The sequence below is a fragment of the Saccopteryx bilineata genome, chromosome 4, assembly GCF_036850765.1.
Source record: "Saccopteryx bilineata isolate mSacBil1 chromosome 4, mSacBil1_pri_phased_curated, whole genome shotgun sequence".
Classification (NCBI taxonomy): Eukaryota; Metazoa; Chordata; class Mammalia; order Chiroptera; family Emballonuridae; genus Saccopteryx; species Saccopteryx bilineata.
In genome coordinates, this window is record NC_089493.1 from 163,224,664 (window position 1) to 163,248,427 (window position 23,764).

Sequence of the window (23,764 nt, forward strand, 5' to 3'; positions counted from 1 at the left end):
CATAATGTATCATAATAAAGACCGCATGATTAAAACACAAGTCTAGCACTAGATACTATAGTGTCCAATAACTTATCAAGCACAACAGGAAGAGCTTCCTACCGCAGATTTTTGTTTACAAAGACAATACCACTATTGAGAGAACATAAATGGTAAAAATAAAAATATTGTTGCCAAAGGTAAAAATAAGAATATTGTCTAAGCATGGGCCTAGGTTTTCAGGACCTCTAGCTAAGCTAAGGGCAAACTCCAAGGAACTACTAATATTATATCCTTGGAAACATTTTCCCACTTTTACCAACTTTTAGATGCTGTTTTTTTCCTTCATATTCAGCCCAAATACTCCCTATGGTTCCAGTTCTATCAGTTCTAATCATGCCTTCAAAGAATACAAACCAGAGCTGGTGATATGATATTTCTGCAGTTGTACAATATGGTCCTAAAATATATACATTACTAATACTGGTTTTCACAGACATTAATTTTTTGCTTAAATTCATATTTAATAGCTATTCTAATACACTAGACATATTTGGCCTTTTAAAAATATAAAACTCTACCCAATCATCTATTTTTTACCTTCCTATGAATTCTCCAAATTTGGGTACATCTTTCTCATCTTTCTCATTGTTATTTTGGCACATAACAGAACGCTGCAGAACAGAACACATTTCAGTGAGAAGCAGTCAACCTAAGTGGGCACCTGACCATATAAATACAAATGTTAAAGCCTTTGACCAGTAAAATAAATTATTATGATATTTAAATGGGTAAGATAGAGTGTAAAAAGAAATACTAAAAGGAATACAGAACACTGGCTTAAATTATGTCAACTATTACTACTCAGGAAAATTGATAAATAAAAACTGAAATCATCACATGTGGTCTCAGAGGAAGGCACATATATACCCTAAAGTGCAAGGATGAGGCAAGAGGAAATATGATGAGGCTTTTATTCATTTAAAGATAGCAAGTCAGGCCCTGGCCGGTTGGCTTAGTGGTGGAGCGTTTGCCTGGCGTGCGATCTGAAGTCCCGGGTTCAATTCCCAGCCAGGGCACACAGGAGAAGCGCCCACCTGCTTCTCCACCCCTACCCCTCTCCTTCCGGGCGTTGGAGCAAAGATGGCCCGGGCGTTGGGGATGGCTCCTTGGCCTCTGCCCCAGGCACTAGAGTGGCTCTGGTCGCAACAGAGCCCTGGAGGAGCAGAGCATCGCCCCCTGGTGGGCAGAGCGTCGCCCCCTGGTGGGTGTGCCGGGTGGATCCCAGTCGGGTGCATGCAGGAGTCTGTCTGACTGTCTCTCCCCGTTTCCAGCTTCAGAAAATAAATAAATAAATAAAGATAGCAAGTCATATTAAGAAGAAAGTAATAGCCCTGGCCAGTTGGCTCAGTGATAGAGCATCAGCCCGGCATGTGGAAGTCCCAGATTCGATTCCCAGCCAGGGCACACAGGAGAAGTGCCCATCTGCTTCTCCATCCTCCCCTCTCCTTTCTCTCTCTCTCTCTCTCTTCCCCTTCCATAGCCAAGGCTCCCCTGGAGCAAAGTTGGCCCGGGTGCTGAGGATGGCTGCATCCACCTCAGGTGCTAGAATGGCTCTGGTTACAACAGAGCAATGCCCCAGATGGGCAGAGCATCGTCCCCTAGTGGGCTTGCCAAGTGGATTCCGGTCAGGTGCATGCAGGTATCTGACTCTGTGCCTTCCCGCTTCTCACTTCAGAAAAATAAAAAAATTTTTTAAAGAATAAAGTAATATCACATTACATAGTACACAGAGGTACTTTAAACTTACACAAATTAACTATTAACAGCTACTCTAAAAAAAATTTTAAAAAAAAACCTCTAGGGAGGGTAGAGGCTGGTGGCAAGAAATAACAATTAAAATAGCAAAAGATGAATCTGCTTGCCATTTCAGTCAGTGATCACATGCACCAGGAGTAATGTAAATCTCCTATCCCTATAACCTGTCTAGATCTTTGCTGGTCTCTCCTGTGACCATATGTTGCACAGAGATCCAATTTTTTAAAGATATTTTTCATACAACATAGTCTGTAAAGGTAAGCTAACTATTCTACCTAGTGTTCAGGAAGGAAAACCTGGCTGTGTCGGACTTAATGAACGATTTCTGAGATTTACAATGTTACATAAGTAAACATAATTTATAAACAAGTGCATAGAAAGTCACTTTTCACACTGACTTTCAGAAATCCCCAAGTAAGGTCAGACCCCCTTTAAGTAAAAATACAGTTTTTAAAAAAAATAACAAAATAACTGTATAACTCTTAATAAAACAGTAAAATATTTTAGAAGTTTCTTATTGGTTATTAGATCCTTCCCCATCACAATTAACACTTCCTGCTTCATTATTACACACCAGACTTTGCTGTTGTAAATTCTTAAGATCATGATCTATGCTGCTCTACAGATCAAAAAGGTGCTGTTCCACAGCTGCTCTAATTGTTCTTTCTAAAACGCTACATACAGAACAGAACACATTTCAGTGAGAAGCAGTCAACCTAACTGGGCACCTGACCATATAAATACAAATGTTAAAACCTTTGACCAGTAAAATAAATTATTATGATATTTAAATGGGTAAGATAGAGTGTAAAAAGAAATACTAAAAGGAATACAGAACACTGGCTTAAATTATGTCAACTATTACTACTCAGGTGGAAAGGACTAGTTGTGCCAATAATCTATTCTATTATAGACAGCCATTTAAAAAGACTTTCCAAAGCTATGTTTATAAAGCAAAATATGTAATTTACCAGTGCTCAGCTAAATAAAAGCAGCAAACTGTTAAGGATACTGTTTTTATTTTTTACATGAAGTCTAATTCTTAAATAAAAAAGCTGAGTTTTCAATCTTTTCAGATGATAAAAAAGTATCACCTGAACTTCATCTTAGTTTTGCATATTAATACAACACATGCCTTCTTTATTTGTTCCTTCCGCAGTACATAAAATACTAACTAGTTTCACTGTGTTATGTACAATCCTTCCTCTAAAATAAGCATAAATACATAATTTTCATTTCTACAATTTAACAATATTTTTAAAAAACTTTTAAACTGTCTTCTATAAGTACACTACTTACTCCGCAGAGGCTGGTAAGATGCTGGTGGGAGATATATGGGCACTGTAATCAAAGAAAGAAATTAGCTGTAAAATTCTTCAATACTAAGTGACTACAAAATGTGCTAAAAACTGCAACATTTGCACTACTACCTTGACACAACCAAAAGAGCATGTAGTTAAGTCATAAATTCATCTCTAGCATAGTAAGATACAAATTTTCTAAAGAAATTCCTTTTAACACAAAGACCCTTAAAAACACATTCTCTCTCTCTCCTCTCTCTCTCTCCTCTCTCTCTCTCTCTCTCTCTCTCTCTCTCTTTTTGTATGTGTGTATGTGTGTTCAGACAGCTAACTTCATCTGATGCTCACTTGGAAAAACATTGACCTATAATCTTAAGGAGGAAAAACAGACTACTAGTCTAACAAAAGCACCCCATCTAGGATAGATCAATGCTGGGCCTATACTCCATGCCAGAAGTAATAGCATCTGCTACTACTCAGAGGATATTCTCAAGTTATAAAAAGAAAAGGCAAAATAGATACTAAAATTCAGACCACCTCATTTACTGTGCGAATAACAAACTTTCCTTAGCAAATTTTGCACCACATTTTCTACTGGTCCTTACAGAATATATATATATATATATTAGCCTAAGTTATCAAAAGTGCAACTTAAACCCACAAGGAGACGTGGATACTACTAAAATGTTTAAAATTAAAGTGTTGGTGAGGATATAAAAACAACTAAGACTTTCGACTTTCAGATAGTTCTAGTGAGAACGTAAAAAGTTTGGCAGTTTCTTCTAGAACTTAGAAATGACCCAGCAATCTACTCCTTAGTTACTCAAGAGAAATGTAAGCATAAGTCCATTGGGAAACTTCCACAAGTATAGCAGCTTTATTTATAATAGCAAAAAGCAAGAATCGACCTAAACAGGTGAACAGATAAACAAAGCATGGACTATTCCTACAAAGGAATACACTCAACATTTAATAGAAGGAACAAACAACTGATACATGCAACAACATGAATCTCAAAAATCATATGCCAAGCAAAAGAAGCCATACTCAGATTTCATATATAAGAAATTCTAAGACAGCCGAAACTAATCAAGAGATTCCATATATAAGAAATTCTAAAATAGGCAAAACTAATCTATACAGTGACAAAAAACAGATCAATGGTTACCTGGGGCCAAAGATGTGGGAGAGGGGTAATTTACTGTAAAAAAAGCATGTGGGGTGTTGGAAATAGTCTCTATCTTGATTTTGGTGGTTTTTCAAATGTATACATGTGTAATATGTGTATGTGTACATTCGTAAAATGAGTGCATTTTATTCTGTGAAAAGTATAGCTCAATAAAGTTGATTTTTAAAGAAAAAAATTAGTAACAGAAAATCTGCAATAATAGAAGTCAGATAACAGCTGCTTTGGGGGAGCAGGGAGACAGTAACATCTGAGAAGAAGCAGGTGACCCAAGGGGTGATTACACAAGTTGATTTCACTTTCTTTTTTTTGGAAAGAGTTTATTTGAGGCAAACAGATGACATATGCTGGGGAGCAAGCTGGGGAATTCACTTTCTAATAATTCAGTGACCTTATGATTTGTATGCATGCACTTCTTCAATAAAAACTTTTTTTTTTTGGTAAGAGGAGGGGAGATAGTGAGGCAGACTCCCACACACACCCCAAATGGGATCCACCTGACAACACAGTCTGGGGCCAATGCTTTAGTACTAAGTTATTTTTAGCACCTGAGGCTGAAGCGCTTGGACCAACTGAGCTATCCTCAGTGCCTGGGGCCTCGCTCTAACCCAGGGATCTCAAACTCGCAGACTAATCCACGAAGTTTGATTAGTCTGCGGGGCGCACAAAATTGGTGGGCGGGCCGTGAGTTTGAGACCCCTCCAATCAAGTGACTCACACTGTGAGAGGGAAGAGAGGAAGAAAGAGGAGAGGGAGGGGAAGAGAAGCAGATGGTTGATTCTCATGTGGACCCTGACCAGTGATTGAACCCAGGATGTCTGCACGCCCACATGCCAGGTGAACACACTACCCATTGAAGCCACTGGCCAGAGCCAATAAAAAAGTCTTTTTTTTGAAAATTCAGTGAGAAGAGGGGAGTCAGAGACAGACTCCCACATGTGCTCTGACCAGGATCCACCCAGCAAGCCCACTATAGGGTAATGCTCTGCCAATCTGGGGCACTGCTCAGTTGCTCAGCAACCGAGCTCTTCTCAGTGCCTGAGGCAAAGGACATGGAGCCATCCTCAGCACCCAGAGCCAACTTGCTCTAATCGAGGCATGGCTGCAGAAGAAGGAAAGAGAGACAGAAAGAGAAAGAGAGAGAAAGAGAAGAGGGAGAGGGGTATAGAAGAAGATGGGCGCTTCTGGGTGTCCTGTCTGGGAACTGAACCTAGGACATCCACACGGTGAGCCAATGCTCTACCACTGAGCCTACTGGCCAGGGCCTAAAAAGTAAATTTTTTAAAAGTAAATTTAAATTAGTTTTATGAAGCTTTTCTATAAAATGTACCAACAGAAATTCTAACAAACATGAGGAACACAGCTTTTAAGATTAATATTCTCAGGATTCTCTGTAGGAAACCAAATGAATGTCATTTACCACTTATCCAGTAATCTTCAGGTCTCCTCTACCACAACCAAACTGCAAAACTGCTTTATCAGACAACAGTAAGCCTTCCAATTTGGTACATATAACCTCTCCTAGCTTAAAAAAAAATTTTTAACTACCAATATGCTAGTTTTCATAAATAGATTAATTTTATCTCTCAATGTTTTAAAACTGATACTCTCACAGGAAGAACTTAAAAAAACATTTACATGTTTAAATTAAGTTTTCTGGAACTTTATTTCTAAAATCAGGAAAACTTAGGAAGAAAAATGGCATATACATGGCACAAAAGAGAGTATAGACAGTCATCAGTCTATTTCTAGCAGTTTCAGGTGAACTGAAAGGTAAATATTTAATGATTTCTGCAGGGAGAAAAAAAACAAGATAAAGGAAGCTTTTCCTAAAAAGTATTTAAGTGTCAACTAATATATTAGATCTTCTAATACTTTGCTAAAACGATCTGCTGTTTACATATACATATATACATATACATATATATATTATATTATTTATATATATATATATTAGCAAGAGACAGAGAGAGGGGCAGATAGGGACAGACAGAAGCATCAATTCTTCATTGGAGCACTTTAGTCACTTGTTGATTGCTTTCTCATATGTGCCTTGACCAGGAGGCTCCAGCTGAGCCAGTGACCCCATTCTCAAGCTGGTGCAATTCACTGACAGTGTAGTATGCTGAATGGTGTAAAGAAAATTTATAAATTCAACATCCTTCTTCCTTATAATTTAATTTGTGATTTCTGTTGAGCTTTATCTTACATAAAATTCTCAAAAAGTTCTAATTCTCAATTACTTAGCCCCCCAGTCTATTAAAGCCTTATATCATGTTTTAATTTTTGGTAGATTTTATATCTGCTCTGGGTTTTTTTTTTCATATTTGCCATTGTTTGTTACCTACTTCCTCTCCCAGAGGAATTTTCTCACCCTTTTTTTTTTACCAAATTAGATTGTTATATAAATGCTAGTAGGTAAATGGACACAAGACACGTCACAAAATACCAAATAAACAAAAAGAAACACAACCTAACTAGAAATAAAAATATAAAGGATTAAGATAAAACTAATACAGCCTGACCAAGCGGTGGCGCAGTGGATAGAGCATCAACCTGGGATGCTGAGGATCCGGGTTCGAAACCCCAATGCTACAGGCTTGAGCGTAGGCTCATCCAGCTTGAGCACAAGGCCACTGGTTTGAGCATAGGATCATAGACATAACCCCATGGTCGCTGGCAAGAGCCCAAAGATTGCTGGCTTGAGCAAGGGGTCACTGGCTCAGCTGGAGTCCCTTGGTCAAAACACATATGAGAAATCAACCAATGAACAACAAAGATGCCACAATAAAGAACTGATGCTGCCCTGGCCGGTTGGCTCAGCAGTAGAGCGTCGGCCTGGCGTGCGGGAGACCCGGGTTCGATTCCTGGCCAGGGCACATAGGAGAAGCGCCCATTTGCTTCTCCACCCCCCCTCCTTCCTCTCTGTCTCTCTTCCCCTCCCGCAGCCAAGGCTCCATTGGAGCAAAGATGGCCCAGGCGCTGGGGATGGCTCCTTGGCCTCTGCCCCAGGCGCTAGAGTGGCTCTGGTCTCGGCAGAGTGACACCCCGGAGGGGCAGAGCATCGCCCCCTGGTGGGTGTGCCGGGTGGATCACGGTCAGGCACATGCGGAAGTCTGTCTGACTGTCTCTCCCCGTTTCCAGCTTCAGAAAAATACAAAAAAAAAAAAAAAGAACTGATACTTCTCATCTCCCTCCCTTCCCTGTCTGTCTGCCCACCCCCACCTCTCTCGCTAAAATAATTAAATTAAATTTAAAAAAATAATAATAATAATAATAATAAAAGATTCTCCTTAAACCTGTATGGAACATCAAGCTGTTCTTGTATGTGCCCTGACCAATGATCAAACTGGCAATCTCTACAATTCCAGATGACATTCTAACTGAGTTATCTGGCTAGGGCTTAAAATTTTTAATTAATTTTTTTACAGAGACAGAGAGGTAGTGAGAGAGAGGGGAGAAAGAAGGGTAAAGAAAACATTCATTTGTTGTTCCACTTAGTTGTGCACTCCCTGGTTGCTTCCTTGTGTGCTCTGACTGGAGATTGAACCGGCAACCTTGTCGTTTGGGGATCACATTCTAACCAAGTGAGCTAACCAGCCAGAGCCAGAGACAATCTTGAGATTTCCATAGATTCCATGGATACAACTGGAGCTTCAGAAGCAACTAAAATTCCTGCTTTTTGTGTACCCTAGGGCAGTGATTTTCAACCTTTGTTTCTCACGCACTCATAAACTAATTACTAAAGAAAAAGGGGCCCTGACCTCTTCTCCCTTAGTAACTAATTTATTTGTGCTATGAGATGAAAATGGTTGTCAGGAGCACTGACCTTAGTAATTAGTGTGTGTTTGTGTCATGGAAAAAAAAGGTTGAAAATCACTGCCCTAGGGTACCCAGACCCTACATGCCATCATTTTTCTAAACTGAACACAGCTCAAACCTTAACAACATATGGCTAAATGACAAACAATATATAGAAATAATAAAAGCATAAATAAATCAAACAATACAGCTCATAAAAAAATATTTAAACCAATGGTTCTCAAACTGGTTTTTGGTCTGTGAACTAAAAGTTAAAAACTATTTTCATAATATTTATCCTTTTCACTGTAATGATATTTGCATAATGATGCAAAATCAATGGTAGAAAAAACTGCTTGGTGTCTTAGCACAAGTCCAGGCAAGTGGTACCAAACCACGCTATGGTCAATGCATTCTTCATCACTTGCAATATTTTTTTTAAAAGACCAGTTCTTGAAAAACTAAAGTGAAGCAACTATGAGTTTATACTTCTCTCCCACCCTGCCTATTCTCTCTGAAAAATCAGTTAAAAAAAAAAAAAAGACCAGTCTTTCATGAGGAAACAGTAAAAATTATTAATTTCATCTCAGTCCTTCAGTATACTTCTTTTTTAATACAGTGGTCCCTCGTCTCTCGCAGGGGTTAAGTTCCAGAACCCCCCACAATATACCTTATATTTATTTTATTATTTACTGTATATATATCTTAAGGCTTTATAAACCCTCTCCACACTCTTATAAACCTTTTCAATATTTTAGACTAGAAAATGCTTATTTTACCACAAAAATAATTAAAATAATATATTAAAATACCTATATACCACAAAATCCCACAATATAGCAAAAAATCTGCGATACAAAATTAGATATATAGAATTTTAAAATCTGCAATATGGCTCAGCGGTAGAGCGTGGGCCTAGCGTGCGGAGGACCCGGGTTCGATTCCCGGCCAGGGCACACAGGAGAAGCGCCCATTTTGCTTCTCCACCCCTCCGCCGCACTTTCCTCTCTGTCTCTCTCTTCCCCTCCCACAGCCAAGGCTCCACTGGAGCAAAGATGGCCCGGGCGCTGGGGATGGCTCTGTGGCCTCTGCCTCAGGCGCTAGAGTGGCTCTGGTCGCAACATGGCGACGCCCAGGATGGGCAGAGCATCGCCCCCTGGTGGGCAGAGCGTCGCCCCATGGTGGGCGTGCCGGGTGGATCCCGGTGGGGCGCATGCGGGAGTCTGTCTGACTGTCTCTCCCTGTTTCCAGCTTCAGAAAAATGAAAAAAAAATAATAATAATAAAAAAATTAAATAAAATAAAAATCTGCAATACAGTGAGTCCGCGAAAAGTGAACTGTGATATAGCGACGTATCTTGGTGTGACTAATGATAAGTCTGAATCACTTAGTCTGCATAGCTTAGAAGAACAATGCTTTTCTTGAGTTGAGAACTAAACGTAACATGGGACATCATTTTTACTTGAACTCTAGAGCGATAAACTATAGCTATTCCAACTTAAATACATGGCAGACATTTTCTCAAAATTGATCAAGATTGTTACTTCAAGAAAAACAATTTACGGTACTGATAAGATTCAAGTCCTCAAGCAAAAATTGTAACTCTGGAAAACCTGTATTCTCTATCTACCACAATTTCAACAGCCTGCCAACACTTAAAGATGTTTTTGATACAACCAATGGTGATTTAAACAATGTTAACTTTTGATATTACATAACAAAATATATAATCATTTGGAAGAAGTCAGTAAAGCAGTATCATCCAAATGACCAATAAACCATGTCAAAAATCAAGCGTGAGGCCCTGGCCGGTTGGCTCAGTGGTAGAGCGTTGGCCTGGCGTGCAGAAGTCCCGGGTTCGATTCCCGGCCAGGGCACACAGGAGAAGCGCCCATCTGCTTCTCCACCCCTCCCCCTCTCCTTCCTCTCTGTTTCTCTCTTCCCCTCCTGCAGCGAGGCTCCACTGCAGCAAAGATGGCCCGGGTGCTGAGGATGGCTCCTTGGCCTCTCTGCCCCAGGCGCTAGAGTGGCTCTGGTCGCAACAGAGCGACGCCCCGGAGGGGCAGAGCATCGCCCCCTGGTGGGCGTGCCAGGTGATCCCGGTCGGGCGCATGCGGGAGTCTGTCTGACTGTCTCTCCCCGTTTCCAGCTTCAGAAAAATTAAAAAAAAAAAAAAAAAATCAAGCGTGGTTAAAGACTCTCCCAAGGTGCAAGACAGACCAATGGGGTCCCCAAATGTTTTACACAGGGGGCCAGTTCACTGTCCCTCAGACCATTGGAGGGCCAGACTATAAAAAAAACTATGAACAAATCCCTATGCACACTATATATATCTTATTTTAAAGTAAAAAAACAAAATGGGAACAAATACAATATTTAAAATAAAGAACAAGCGAATTTAAATCAACAAACTGACCAGTATTTCAATGGGAACTATGCTCCTCTCAATAACCACCAATGAAAGAGGTGCCACTTCCGAAAGTGCAGCGGGGGCCGGATAAATGGCCTCAGGGGGCCACATGCGGCCTGCGGGCCGTAGTTTGGGGACCCCTGGACTACAGTATGAAAAATTCAGATATGGTTTCAGGTTCCACATGAAAAATAACTTTTAAGAAATCACCACAAGGCCCTGACCAGTTGGTAGTGGATGGTGTGAGCCCACCATATGGATGTCCCAGGTTCGATTCCCAGTCAGGGCACACAGGAGAAGCGACCATCTACCTCTTTCCCTCCCTCTCCCACTTCTCTCACTCTTCTCCTCCTGCAGCCAGTGGCTCAACTGGTTTGAGCATCAGCCCTGGGTGCTGAGGATAGCTCATTGGCCAAGCATCAGCCTTAGGTGCTAAAAACAGCTTGGCTGATCTGAACATCAGCTTCAAACAGAAACTGCAAGAGTCTGTCTCACTATCTCCTCTTCTCTTACTTAAAAAAGAAAGAGAAAAAGAAACTACTAGCTTTGGCATACTGTCAAATAAGAATAGCTATAATTATCTGAAGAGGCTATGAAAACTCCTCTTTTTTCCAATTACATACAGGAGTGGTCCCAGATCTTCTTCGCATACTTTAAGATAAAAAAATATGGCAACAAATTAAATGCAGGAAAAAAATGAGAGTCCAGTTGTCATACAGATTGACATTAAAGAAATTTGTAAAGATGCAAAACAATACCACTAAAACATTTCTCACTAAAATTTTTTTGGAGATTTTTGGAAAACATGGTTCCTTTTGATTAAAAACTTTTATATTAACACAAAATGCAAATAAAATTTTAATTCCTAATATGGTAAATTGTTAGCTATAACCCACAGAAATAAAAGTTTTGGGGTCCCTTTATAGTTTTTACGGTGTAACAGGGTCATAAGACCAAAAAGTTTAAGAACCACTGACTTATAATAGAGAAGCAATTTATCAATTAAAAAATGTTAGGTCATAAATAGCTACATTTCAGCTACAAATACAAGCGACTCCCAAAGTACAATTGAACAAACAAAACACTTCCAACAGCTTACATACACCACTAAAAAAAATTTTTTTTAATAGATTTTAGCAAGAAAGGAAGAGAGACAGGAACATCTATCTGTTCCTGTATGTGTTCTCACTGGGAGGTGGAACCAGCAACCGCTGTGCTTTCAGATTGATGCTCTAACAGTTAGAGTCTAACCAACCGAGCTTTCTGGCCAGGGCTAAATGTGCCATTTTAATTTGTTATACGGTAAATGCCAATAGGTATAATCAACATTAACAAAGGTCTTTGGAGTTCTCAATAATTTTTAAGAGTGTAATGTTTGGGTCTGACCAGTGGTGGCACAGTGGGTACAGCGTTGACCTGTAATGCTCAGGCCACAGGTTCAAAATTCCAAAGTCGCTGACTTGAGCACAGGCTTGCCAGCTTGAGTGCAGATCATCAGTATGATCCAAGGTCACTGGCTTGAGCCCAAAGGTCACTAGCTTGAGCCAGGGGTCACTAGCTCTACTTGAACTCCAAGTCAAGGCATGTATGAGAAGCAATCAATGAACAACTACAGTGAAGCAACTACAAGTTGATGCTTCTCACTCTCCTCCCTTCCTGTCTCTTTCTCTGGTTTGTTTGTTTTTTTAAGCGAGAGGAGGAGAGATAGTGAGACAGACTCCCACAAGCACCCCCACCAGGATCCACCTGGCAATTCCTCTGGGGCTGATGCTCAAATCAATCAAGCTTTTTTAGCTCCAGAATCTGATGCACTCAGACCAACTGAGCTATCCTCAGCACCTGGAACCACGCTCAAACCAACCAAGCCATTGGCTGCTGGAGGGGAAGAGGGAGAGAAGGGGGTGAGAAAAAGATGTTCGCTTCTCTCATATGCCCTGACAAGGAATCGAACTCAGAATGTCCATAGCCGGGCCAATGCTCTATCCACTGAGCCAACCGCTCCACACACACACAATCAATTAATCAATCAATCAATCAGTGTCTAATGATTGAGACCAAAAAGTTTGGGAACTGCTACTCTAAACTGTCATTAATGTTTATATCCTCTGTACTTCTGAAGAAAAATACAATGTAGGCTGCCTAATAATTCAAATGTTTGCAAATTACCTCACAGAGAAAATCAATGATAAAAAAATAGGTTATCAAAAGTTCAATCTCCAGTTCATGCAATACAGTATCTATTCATTTTCTTTCTTTTTTTTTAAGGTTTTATTTACTAATTTTATGGTGGGAGGGATATCGTAGTTGCTTCACTTCAGTTATTCGTTGATTGCTTCTTGTATGTGCCTAGCCCAGGCAAGTCCAGGGTTTCAAAACAGTGACTTCAGCATTCTAGGTCGACGCTCTATCCACTGAGCCACCAAAAGTCAGGCTCTACTCATTTTCTAAAACAAATTTATTAAAGCTCCCTATATGCCAGGCATTGTAGGAATATTTCTCCCCTATTCTTCTTTCTTCCAAGGTGGATAATTAATGAATGCTATCAATCAGCCAAAACTAAAAGTAAAGGTTAATGTATAAATATGAACTAAAATTTATACATATCACTAAATCTGGAATACCACTCTGGTAATCACATCTGTTTCTGCTGCCTGGTATCCCTATTCCTTTATTAGTAATAGCCCAATTTTTCTGCAGTAAACTAGCTCCTCCCTTTATCCAACAGTCTTGGTAAATGCATAACAGTAACCAACTCTATGCTGGCTTCAGGGATGGACAATTGACCTAATTATGGCCAGACTCTCCTCTGAACCCCATGAGAATCTGCTCTTGAGCAGAATGACAAACAGAAGGACATACTTGTAACTCTCACACAATTGTTACTAAATTCTCCAAGGCTGTCCAAGTTCCTTTTTCTGCTTTACCTTTCAACTCTGTGACCTATCCAGCATTTTTCTAAGAAACTGCCCTTTTTTTTGGCCTGACCTGTGGTGACAAAGTGGGAAAAGCATTTGCTCTGGAATGCTGAGGCCAACTAGTCCGAAGCTCTGGGCTTGCCCAGCCAAGGCACATAGGGAAGCAACAAGTTGATGCTTCCCGCTCCTCCCCATTCCCATTTCTCTGTCTCTCGCCACTCTTTAAAAATCAGTAAATAAAATCTATCAATAAAAAATTAATAAAAGAAGAAATTTCCCTTTTTTCTTTCCTTTAACCAAGGTCTGTTTCTACAACTAGCAATTATAGAATCCTGACAATCACCAAATCTCCAATAAATCCATCTAAAAATGACTATGTTGGAGGAAAGGAGGGTCCTCTAAAAAACTAGACAGATGATAAAAGAGAAGAAAGTATAAAAAAAAAAACTATTAGTACAGCACATTTTAAAAATTATGTAATCTTGCTGGTAAATAAATAAAAATACTTAAGAAATTTATCTCTCTAAATAAGCACTATCCAAAAAGAAAAAATTTTTTTTGCAATAATAGAAAACTTCTACATCTGCACTGTCCGATACAGTAGGCACTAATCACACATGGCTACTGAGCATAAGCAACGTGACTAGTCTGTACAACTATGGAAATTGTTTTTAAATTTTATTTCATTTTAATTGATTTAAATTTAAATAGCCAAGATAGCTAGTGGACACCTTATTGAAGAGCATAACTCTAAATTAACAAAATAAAAGACACACATTTCCTGACCAGGAGGTGGCACAGTGGATAGAGCGTTGACCTGAAACACAGAGGGCCCAGGTTCAAAATCCCAAGGTAGCCGTTTGCCCGCAGGCTCATCTGGCTTGAGTGTGGGATCACAGACATGACCCCATGGTTGCTGGCTTGAAGCCCACGGCTTGAGTAGGGAAGGAGTCACTGGCTCAGTGGAGCCCCACCCCTGTCCAAGTTCCCCCATTCAAGGCACATATGAGAAAGCAATTAATGAACAACTAAAGTGCCACAACTCTGAGATGCTTCTCATCTCTCTCCCTGTCTGTCTGTCCCTGTCCTTCTCTCTCTCTCAACAAAAAACAAGACATTGATTTAAACTTACTGTTTACAGGTCCTCAAGAAAACATTACTAGTAGCAATATAAATCCAACCAAATCTCTTTAGTAGTTTGAAAATTCTTATAATCAAAAGCCACAAAGCCTGACCAGGTGGTGGTGCAATGCTCAGAGCATCGGACTGGGACGTGGAGGACCCAGGTTCGAAACCCCAAGGTTGCCAGCTTGAGTCCAAGGTCACTGGCTTGAGCAAGAGGTCACTCGGTCTGCTGTTCCCCCCCCATCCTGCTGGTCAAGGCACATATGAGAAAGCAATCAATGAACAACTAAGGTGCCGCAATGAATTGATGCTTCGCATCTCTCTCCCTTCTTGCCTGTCTGTTACTATCTGTCCCTCTCTCTGTCTCTGTCACACAAACACACACACCAAAAAATAAAAGCCATAGAGCCTGACTAGTGTTGTTGCAGTGAATAGAGCATTGACCTAGGACGCTGAGGTCTCAGGTTCAAAAGCTTGAGGTTGTCAGCTTGAGTGCAGGCTTATCTGGCTTGAGCATGGGCTTCAATGCAGGCTTATCTGGCTTAAGCATAGGCTTGAGCACAAGCTTATGAGCTTGAGCGTCGAGTTGCCAGTTTGAACATGATCCCAAGGTCACTGGCTTGAACAAGGGGTCACTGGCTCAGCTTGAGCCCCCAACCCATCCCATCAAGGCACATATGAGAAGCAATCAATAACTGAAGTGACACAAATACAAGTTGATGCTTTTCATCTCTTTCCTTCTCTTAAAAAAAAAAAAAAAAAAAAAAAAGGCCATACAGTTTACTCTTTGAGCCTAATAAATTTACTCAAATGATTAAAAAGAAAAAAAAAAGGGCCTAAGAACAAAAGTTGTCTAGTGGCAGTACAGTACTTACAAGCTGCCTGGAATTCAAAATGTCCAGAAAAAAGAATGACAGTAAGTATATAATTAAGACATAGTTTAAATATCTTAACGTTTGGTTTATAAGTCTCTAAAAATATAATTAAAATATAGTTAAGAGGCCATCAAAAAATCAATTAGGTCATGTAAACACAGAAAATTACAAATAAAATGAAAATCCAGGGAAAACGAGTGAATTAAACATATTAATATACAATAATTACAATCATGTTTGAAGAAACTATATGTAATATAAAGATCTAGAGGCCCACAGAGAAATGTAATAGTTGTATTTAGCAATATACATTTTAAATTACTTTATAATTTTTCTAAATGACATTGGTAGTTCCTCCTCTAGATGTTACTAGTTATTTTTAAATGACATTTTGCTTTTCTGACTCTTAAATTATTTCCTCTGCTTTTCACTCACCATTCTATTGAAAACAGATTCAATGAAAAATATCTAGTGGTCTAAATATATAACTGTCTCCATAATTAGAAAGAGTTAGTAAACCATAGAGCTTACCGAGAACTAGCTGAGAATTTACCAAATCTAAGCTATGCATGGGGGGTTCTTGAAGGCTCCAAAGCTTCCTGAACAGCATATCCAATGGTCCCAGCTATGTGTTAGCACAGAACCTCCAACCTACCACATTTACCCAGTCTGCCATATAAATAATATATGAATATATTACATAAATGAACCTACATATGAAAAGAATTGAAAAGTACCAGCTAAATGGATCACAGAGTTCTCTCCTTACAGCCTAGTTTAATCTATTTCTAGCCTAGAAGCTAGAAATATAAGTCAATTCAGTCCCTTTACCTTTCTCTAGCAATTCTACTTCCAAAGGTTTTTGAAATTTTACCCAACCCAACTAACATGGAAATAATAACAAATTTTAAGAAATATATGTAAGATGTTATATGTAAATATGCTATAAATGAAATTTTCTTAGCAAGATTGCTTCTTTAAATTTTTATTATTGCTCTTTCTCATGCACAAACCAATCTTGCACATACTATTACAATTTGTTTGAGTTAGTGTTTGAGTGAATCTACATCTACTGTAGAATGAAATGCTCAAAAGCTAAAGGTCTTTCAACTGAAACACTACCTTGTTGATGCTGTAACATTCTTTGGTTCCAGGATGTTTTCAGTCACCCTTAACTGTACCACCTCTGGCATGTCATTTGATTTTTCTGCTCCCTCTTCTGGAAGTTCTTCTATATGTTCCAGCTTTTCATCTTCCTCTTCCTCCTCAGAAAGTTCATTAACCTATATAAAAGGAAATTGAGAATTAAAACTTAATGAAACTATTAACATTATCTAAGATATACTATTCTACAAACATTTTAAACACAACTCATTTTTTACTTCATTTCCTATGACCAATTTCTGTTACGGAGGTAAGTAAATGCCAACTTTTGCAGAGTAGAATAAAGTTGCAAACCAGACAAACATAACATTTTAAAGCAGGAAGTAATGGTTACGTTAATGTATCACTAGGAATATGTGAGAGGACTGCAAAATGAATGTTGTAACTAGTTAGTTAATATTAACAAAGCTTCATTTCCTTATCAGTTTTACAAATCTAATAGTTACAAACACTTCTAATTGATCTCTCCGATTTCAAAGTGCATTAAACAAGTGATTTTAATACAGAGTAAACATAGGGGGAAAAAGGGCACAAAATTTTAGGTGTCAACATGTTTTAGAAAATATCAGGTAACTTGTAAAAATTGAAAAATTTCATGAAGAAACTAGACTTTACAACAAAGGGGAACACATCGATCCAATGACCATTAAATATAACTCAAGGTTATAATTCTCTTTCTGACAGGGGCTATAAAATGTCTTCCATTATTAACTACCCAAATAAATGATCATAATCATATCAATAAAAAGACACTGTAATATTAGAGAAGGAATCCCAACAAATTTTCAAATGAGAAATATTTTTAACACACCTCATATTAGGAATTACCCATAAATGGTCTTGTCATCTTTTATAAATTAATACTTGTTCTTATAAACATTGAGTAGTAAAACTTTCACCCATTTTAGCCAAAATGCACTGGAAATACCTAGAGATTACCAGGCATTTGTGATGGATAGGCACACATAGATGCTAGAATATTCTCAGAAAGTAAAACTTCAACCAGAAGAAAGTTTATTACACTGATATTCTATTACACTCCTATCCCAATCAATAAGTATGGACTACCTGTTTTCAAGTATAACACATTAAGTACTTAGAAGTCAGGCTCTTAATGGGAAAGACCTATGTGCTCTTAACTGTCTCTGGCAATTTACTTAATTCCCCATGCCTTAACACAGTGGTGCTCAAAGTGTGCGCCCTAGAAGATCGCCCGGGGCGCCTATGATATTCCAGAGAAATGTGCCTGTTGGGGACCAAAAAACCTACAGGGATTTTGGAGTTTAGATTTTTGGGAGACAGAGGTGTGGGGAATTGGCTATAAACTGACAGTCTACCCAACCCCCCACCTCACTTGCCTGATTAGGTTGCAAAAGCCTGTTAAACTGTGGTGCTGGATTGTTTACACTACCCCTATATTCCCTGGAAAGACTGGAGGCAAATTTCCTCTAGCCTTTGTTTGGTGTAAAGTTAAGTTGATATGTATGGAGGGGGTTTTCTGCACTCAACACAATTAAGAGTAAAAAGAGGAATTCTTCAATGTATTGACGAGGAAATGAGAGTTTGCCTTTCAAATATATGTCCAAACATTGAGGAAATCGCAAGGATACATCAGGCTCATGTTTCTCATAAACATAAGAATGAAAAAACCTAACACATTCGCACCAGGACTTGCCGAATTTACTAAATCTTACTAAGAATGTATCTCTATATATAAAAAGATAACTTTTTTGTCATCTTTTAAATTTTTAACCCCTCTTTTTTACAAATTCTAAAAAGCATAACTCAAAAAATGTAACATAAAAATGTTTTTTAATGTCAGAATAAATTTACTTTTGTCATATTTATTTCATTTAATTACCATAAAAGCATACTTGGACATGATATATTTTTTAATATTTGACATTATTATAACATATTTCTCAGAAATTTGTACATAGTGTGCCTACAATTATTTGTAGGATTTTAAATGCGTCCTGACGTCAAAAAGTTTGAGACCCACTGCCTTAACAGTAAAATGGAGATGCTATACCACCTACTTTAAGGGCTAGATAAAAGGATTAAATACTATTTATAAACTCTTCAGCAGTGTCTATACATAATAAGTGACAAGTAATAGCTTTCATTTTAACTGGAATTATCTTATTTCTATGTGGCATAGATCCTAGTTTCTACAAGTAACATCATTTTTTATAGGAAATGAAAAAAGTATCATCTAAAGTTTAGATTCTGCCTGACCTGTGGTGGCGCAGTGGATAAAGCGTCGACCTGGAAATGCTGAGGTCACCGGTTCGAAACCCTGGGCTTGCCTGGTCAAGGCACATATGGGAGTTGATGCTTCCAGCTCCTCCCCCTTCTCTATCTCTGTCTCTCCTCTCTCTCTCTCTCTCTGTCTCTCCCTCTCCTCTCTAAAAAAAATGAATTAATTAAAAAAAAAAAGAAAGTACTGACTTAACATCACATAATAAACCTTCCTCTAAAAAAATAAATAAATAAATAAAGTTTAGATTCGAAACTACCTAAAGCAGGAGCTCTCAACCACTGGTAAAACAAGGTCACTAGTCAGATCTCAATTTGTGAACCATTTACTTTATGCACAAGGCACATGTAACAGATTCTCCTGAATCTGTTGTACTTATAAATGCCGTCCCTCATCTATTACTTACCATGTATAATAATGATTAAAAAGACTGAAAACCAATTGCTTCAGCGGTTATTTACTGAGAAGGACAATTTATAGACAAGGGTGAAAACTTCAAATAGAACAGTTTTTAAATGGAATCAAATGAAAAATTATCCTCTTTTTCCATTTATGTATTTAATAAATTAGTGGAAGTCAAGAATGTACTTTTTATCTACCTGGTAATCCATGCAAGAAAACTCTGCTTCCGTAAGTACAAAATGGGAATTACCAAAGTTAATCAATAAAGGTTTGTACACAACAGAATCTATTTTTTACATTTTAAAGATGGCTATATAAACTAAGAATACATGAATATTTATTCAACCCACAAATTTTTGGTACAAAGGTACTATTTTAACATTTTACATCATACATTTTTTTAAAAATTGATTTGTGTGTGTGTGTGTTTGAGAGAGAGAGAGAGAGAGAGAGAGAGAAGAGAATAGAGAGGAATGGGAAGCATCAACTTATAGTAGTTGATTCTCATATGTGCCTTGACCAGGCAAGCCTACAGTTTCAAACCAGTGACCTCAGCATTCTAGATCGACACTTTATTCACTGCACCACCACAGGTCAGGCACATCATATACTTTAAAATCAGTCTGTCTACAGTCAACAGCTCTTAGGAACTACCAAAGCCTTATACACAATTATACTATTTTATATTCAGTTCAATAAGCTTTATGTAAATTAGTTGATAATCTCCAATATTTTCACCAATAATCATAAACTAATATATAACACAAACAATAACCTATGGTTTTTCTTCACCCCCCCACCCCAACTCCCAGCCTCCCAATGTAACTTCCTGCAGTAAGAATTGACTAAATTAGTTTGGGTAAGAGTAAACATTTAAAACTTCAATTAAAGGGCCCTGGCCGGTTAGCTCAGTGGTAGAGCGTCGGCCTGGCATGCCGGAGTCCCGGGTTCAATTCCCGGCCAGGGCACATAGGAGAAGCACCCATCTGCTTCTCCACTCCTCCCCCTCTCCTTCCTCTCTGTCTCTCTCTTCCCCTCCTGCAGCCAAGGCTCCATTGGAGCAAAGTTGGCCCGGGCGCTGAGGATGGCTCTGTGGCCTCCGCCTCAGGCGCTAGAATGGCTCTGGTGGCAACAGAGTGACGCCCAGATGGGCAGAGCATCGCCCCCTGGTGGGCATGCTGGGTGGATCCCGGTCAGGCGCATGCAGGAGTCTGTCTGACTCCCCCCCCCCCCCCGTTTCCAACTTCAGAAAAATACAAAATAAATAAATAAATAAATAAATAAATAAAATAAAACTTCGATTAAAATGCTCTCTCTCTCATCCCACACTTATCTTCAAAAGCTCTTCTAATCCTCTCCTTGTCAACCTAACCTTCTGCTTGTCAACAATCAATTCTGTTCTTAAGTTATTCTGATCCTGCCCTATAGATGCAGCTACCTCATCTCCACTTAAGGAAAACCATCTTCCACACTTACATCTCCTATTTCTTTGACTGCTTAATTCCCCCCTGTAGGGCTCATGAAATGCCTGCTCTTCAGACTCCAGCTTGTGGAGAATGCTGCTACCTACCTTCTAAATGTATAAAGAAATAAATTGCCCTGGCCGGTTGGCTCAGGGGACAGAGCGTCAGCCCAGCATACAGATGTCCCAGGTTCGATTCCCAGTCACGGCACATATAAGAAGCAACCATCTGCTTCTCATCCTCTTCCTCTCCCCCTTTTTCTCTCTTCCCCCTAACAGCCATTGGCTCAACTGGTTCAAGCAGCGGCCCTAGGTGCTAAGAATAGCTCAGTTGGTCCAAGCATTGGCCCAAGACAGGGTGGATCCTGGTTGGCATGCATGTGGGAGTCTGTCTCTCTAAGTCCCCTCCTCTCATTAAAAAAAAAAACCAAAATTGTCACCTACATCTTCAAACCACTCTACTGGATTCACATTCATTTAGGGATCCCATAAGAACCTGCCCACAAACTCTGGGTCATTTCCCAAACACTCCCATTTATTATCTCTAGTCCTCTCTCTCATACTATTACTAAAAATATCTACCAACTTTAAAAGGTTCTAACAGCAAAAGAGATGCATTAATAGGATGAAACCCCAAATGAAGAAAACACTAGATTAACTTGCTTCTTTCAAATACCAAAACCATGACAAAAATAGAAGCAATGCTAGAATGGATCAGGCCTACCCATATCTTTAAATAAATGAAAAACAAATTTGCAACATTTAAGTTAGGCCAATTTAAAACTACAACCAAACTGTGCTGAGTTTCAGCAGATTTTATTTTCACTCAATGCAGGCTCACAAGTCAAAATGAAGTTATCAAAACTGCTTTAAAGAAAACAAACTTTCAAAAATAGTTCTTCTATTACTTGCAACCACTTACAAGAAAAAAAATAGGTAAGAAAATAGATTCTGGTAATTAGCAATATAAGCCAAAATAATAAAATACACAGCACTGTCTCTCTGGACTAGTATCACTACCCCTTTTATTGAGCATAGACTATTCAAAATGCTAACATCCTCTTTTCTATCCACAGGCAAATCTGCAGAATTTCACATTATCTCCTGATGTTAATTAACCACCATTCTACTTAGAATAAGGCAAAACATATTTTAAGTCAATTTTTCTAGTGCTTAAAAAAATACAAAATCGCCCTGGCCGGTTCGCTCAGTGGTAGAGCGTCGGCCTGGCGTGCGGAAGTCCCGGGTTCAATTCCCAGCCAGGGCACACAGGAGAAGCGCCCATCTGCTTCTCCACCCCTCCCCCTCTCCTTCCTCTCTGTCTCTCTCTTCCCCTCCCGCAGCTGAGGCTCCACTGGAGCAAAAGATGGCCCGAGCGCTGGGAATGGCTCCATGGCCTCTGCCCCAGGCGCTTGAGTGGCTCTGGTCGCAGCAGAGCCATGCCCCAGATGGGCAGAGCATCGCCCCCTGATAGGCGTGCCAGGTGGATCCCGGTCGGGCGCATGTGGGAGTCTGACTGCCTCCCCGTTTCCAGCTTCAGAAAAATACAAAAAAAAAAAATACAAAATCATTACTGCAATACATGTAAGATATATATTTCAGCATATATAAAGAAACTGCAGAATAGAAATATCAGAGAACCGTACCATAATATAACACAGGGGTCTCAAACTCACGGCCCGCCGAACAATTTTGTGCAGCCCGCAGACTAATCCACGAAGTTCAAAATATTTTGGATAAAATTAAGTAAGCCTAGGGGCCTAATTTTTCATTTCTCTAGCATCCTAGCTAGATATTAGCTTAGTTAACAGCAGTTGTGATGCGAACTACAGTTTCTGGTAGTTTTGTGACACTGAGTAAACTGCATGTCCGATTGTGCTTGTTGTACTGATTTTTTTTTGTTTTCAACTGCAGTGAGAAAAGAGTTGCGTAACAGTTGCCTTTTGTAGACCTAGTGCGGCCCGCCAAACGGCTGTGATCTTGCTCTGCGGCCCACATGCTGAGTTGAGTTTGAGACCCCTGATATAACATATCCTGTAAATTTTATAGGTATCAAGATAAACATGAGGTCAAATTGGTATTATCAGTTTCTTTTTTATTTTTCACAGAGACAGAGAGTCAGAGAGAGGGACAGATAGGAACAGACAGACAGGAAGGGAAAGAGATGAGAAGCATCAAATCTTCGTTGCAGTTCCTTAGTTGTTAGATTGCTTCTCATATGTGCCTTGACTGGGAGGGTTACTGCAGAGCGAGTGACCCCTTGCTCAAGCCAGCGACCTTGTGCTTTAAGCCAGTGACCATCAGGTCATGTGTATGATCCCACGCTCAAGCTGTGAGGTAGGTTGGCAATGGGGGAAGGTCACGTGAGGAACCAGACCTGGGAACTTTGGCTGGAACCGCCCACATCCATGAACGTCAAAAAACTTCCCAGGAGTCCTTTGGAAAAGAGCAACGGTCTGTCAGCCAATGACACTTCACCACGTCATATTAACTCGACCACCCTAACGACCCTTTAAATTTCCCCCACGCAGACCCCCCCATGCGACTTCTCTGGCCCCTGTCCCCCGGACCAGAGAACATCATCCGGGAAGTGCTCTGAATAAAGCTTTTATTATTCCACACTTTGTGACTACGCCTTTCCTTCTTCCTTGGTGGGGAAAAATACCTTACACAAGCCAGCGACCCTGTGCTCAAGCTGGTGAGCCTGCACTCAAGCCAGATGAGCCCAAGTTCAAGCCGGAGACCTGGGAGTTTTGAACCTGGGTCCTCTGTGTCTATCCACCACTCTATCCACTGCGCCACCTGGTCAGGCGCCATCATCATGGAAATGTAGAAAATGAATGACAAACATATGTAGTATATCAGTTCAATTTGAGCAGCCATTAATTTTTTTAAAAATTATATTTACCGATTTTAGACAGAGGAAAAAGAGAAATAGATGGGGGGGGGGTGGAGGGAGGAGCAGGAAGTTACGAACTTGTAGTTGCTTCTCGTATGTGCCTTGACCGGGCAAGCCTGGTCATGGTTAGGGTTGAACTGGAGATCTCAGCATTCCAGGCCATCACT

At 39.6% G+C, this 23,764-nt stretch overlaps 1 protein-coding gene and 1 non-coding gene across 7 annotated transcripts in view; one reads left to right on the forward strand and one right to left on the reverse strand.

Moving 5' to 3' along the window:
* FAM13B (family with sequence similarity 13 member B) overlaps positions 1-23,764 on the reverse strand; it is a 108,632-nt gene that overhangs the window by 38,997 nt on the left and 45,871 nt on the right. For 4 of the 6 annotated variants that reach the window (XM_066272557.1, XM_066272561.1, XM_066272559.1 and 1 more), the window contains 2 exons: positions 16,533-16,693; positions 3,097-3,138 (listed from right to left, as the gene is read on the reverse strand). In XM_066272557.1, coding sequence (XP_066128654.1) covers positions 3,097-3,138; positions 16,533-16,693 — 203 coding nt within the window. The remainder of the gene's footprint in view (positions 1-3,096; positions 3,139-16,532; positions 16,694-23,764) is intronic. The other 2 variants (XM_066272560.1, XM_066272558.1) reach the window with 1 other exon arrangement.
* On the forward strand, positions 20,129-20,204 carry TRNAA-GGC (transfer RNA alanine (anticodon GGC)). The gene has a single exon. It is a non-coding gene; the product is annotated as a tRNA-Ala (tRNA).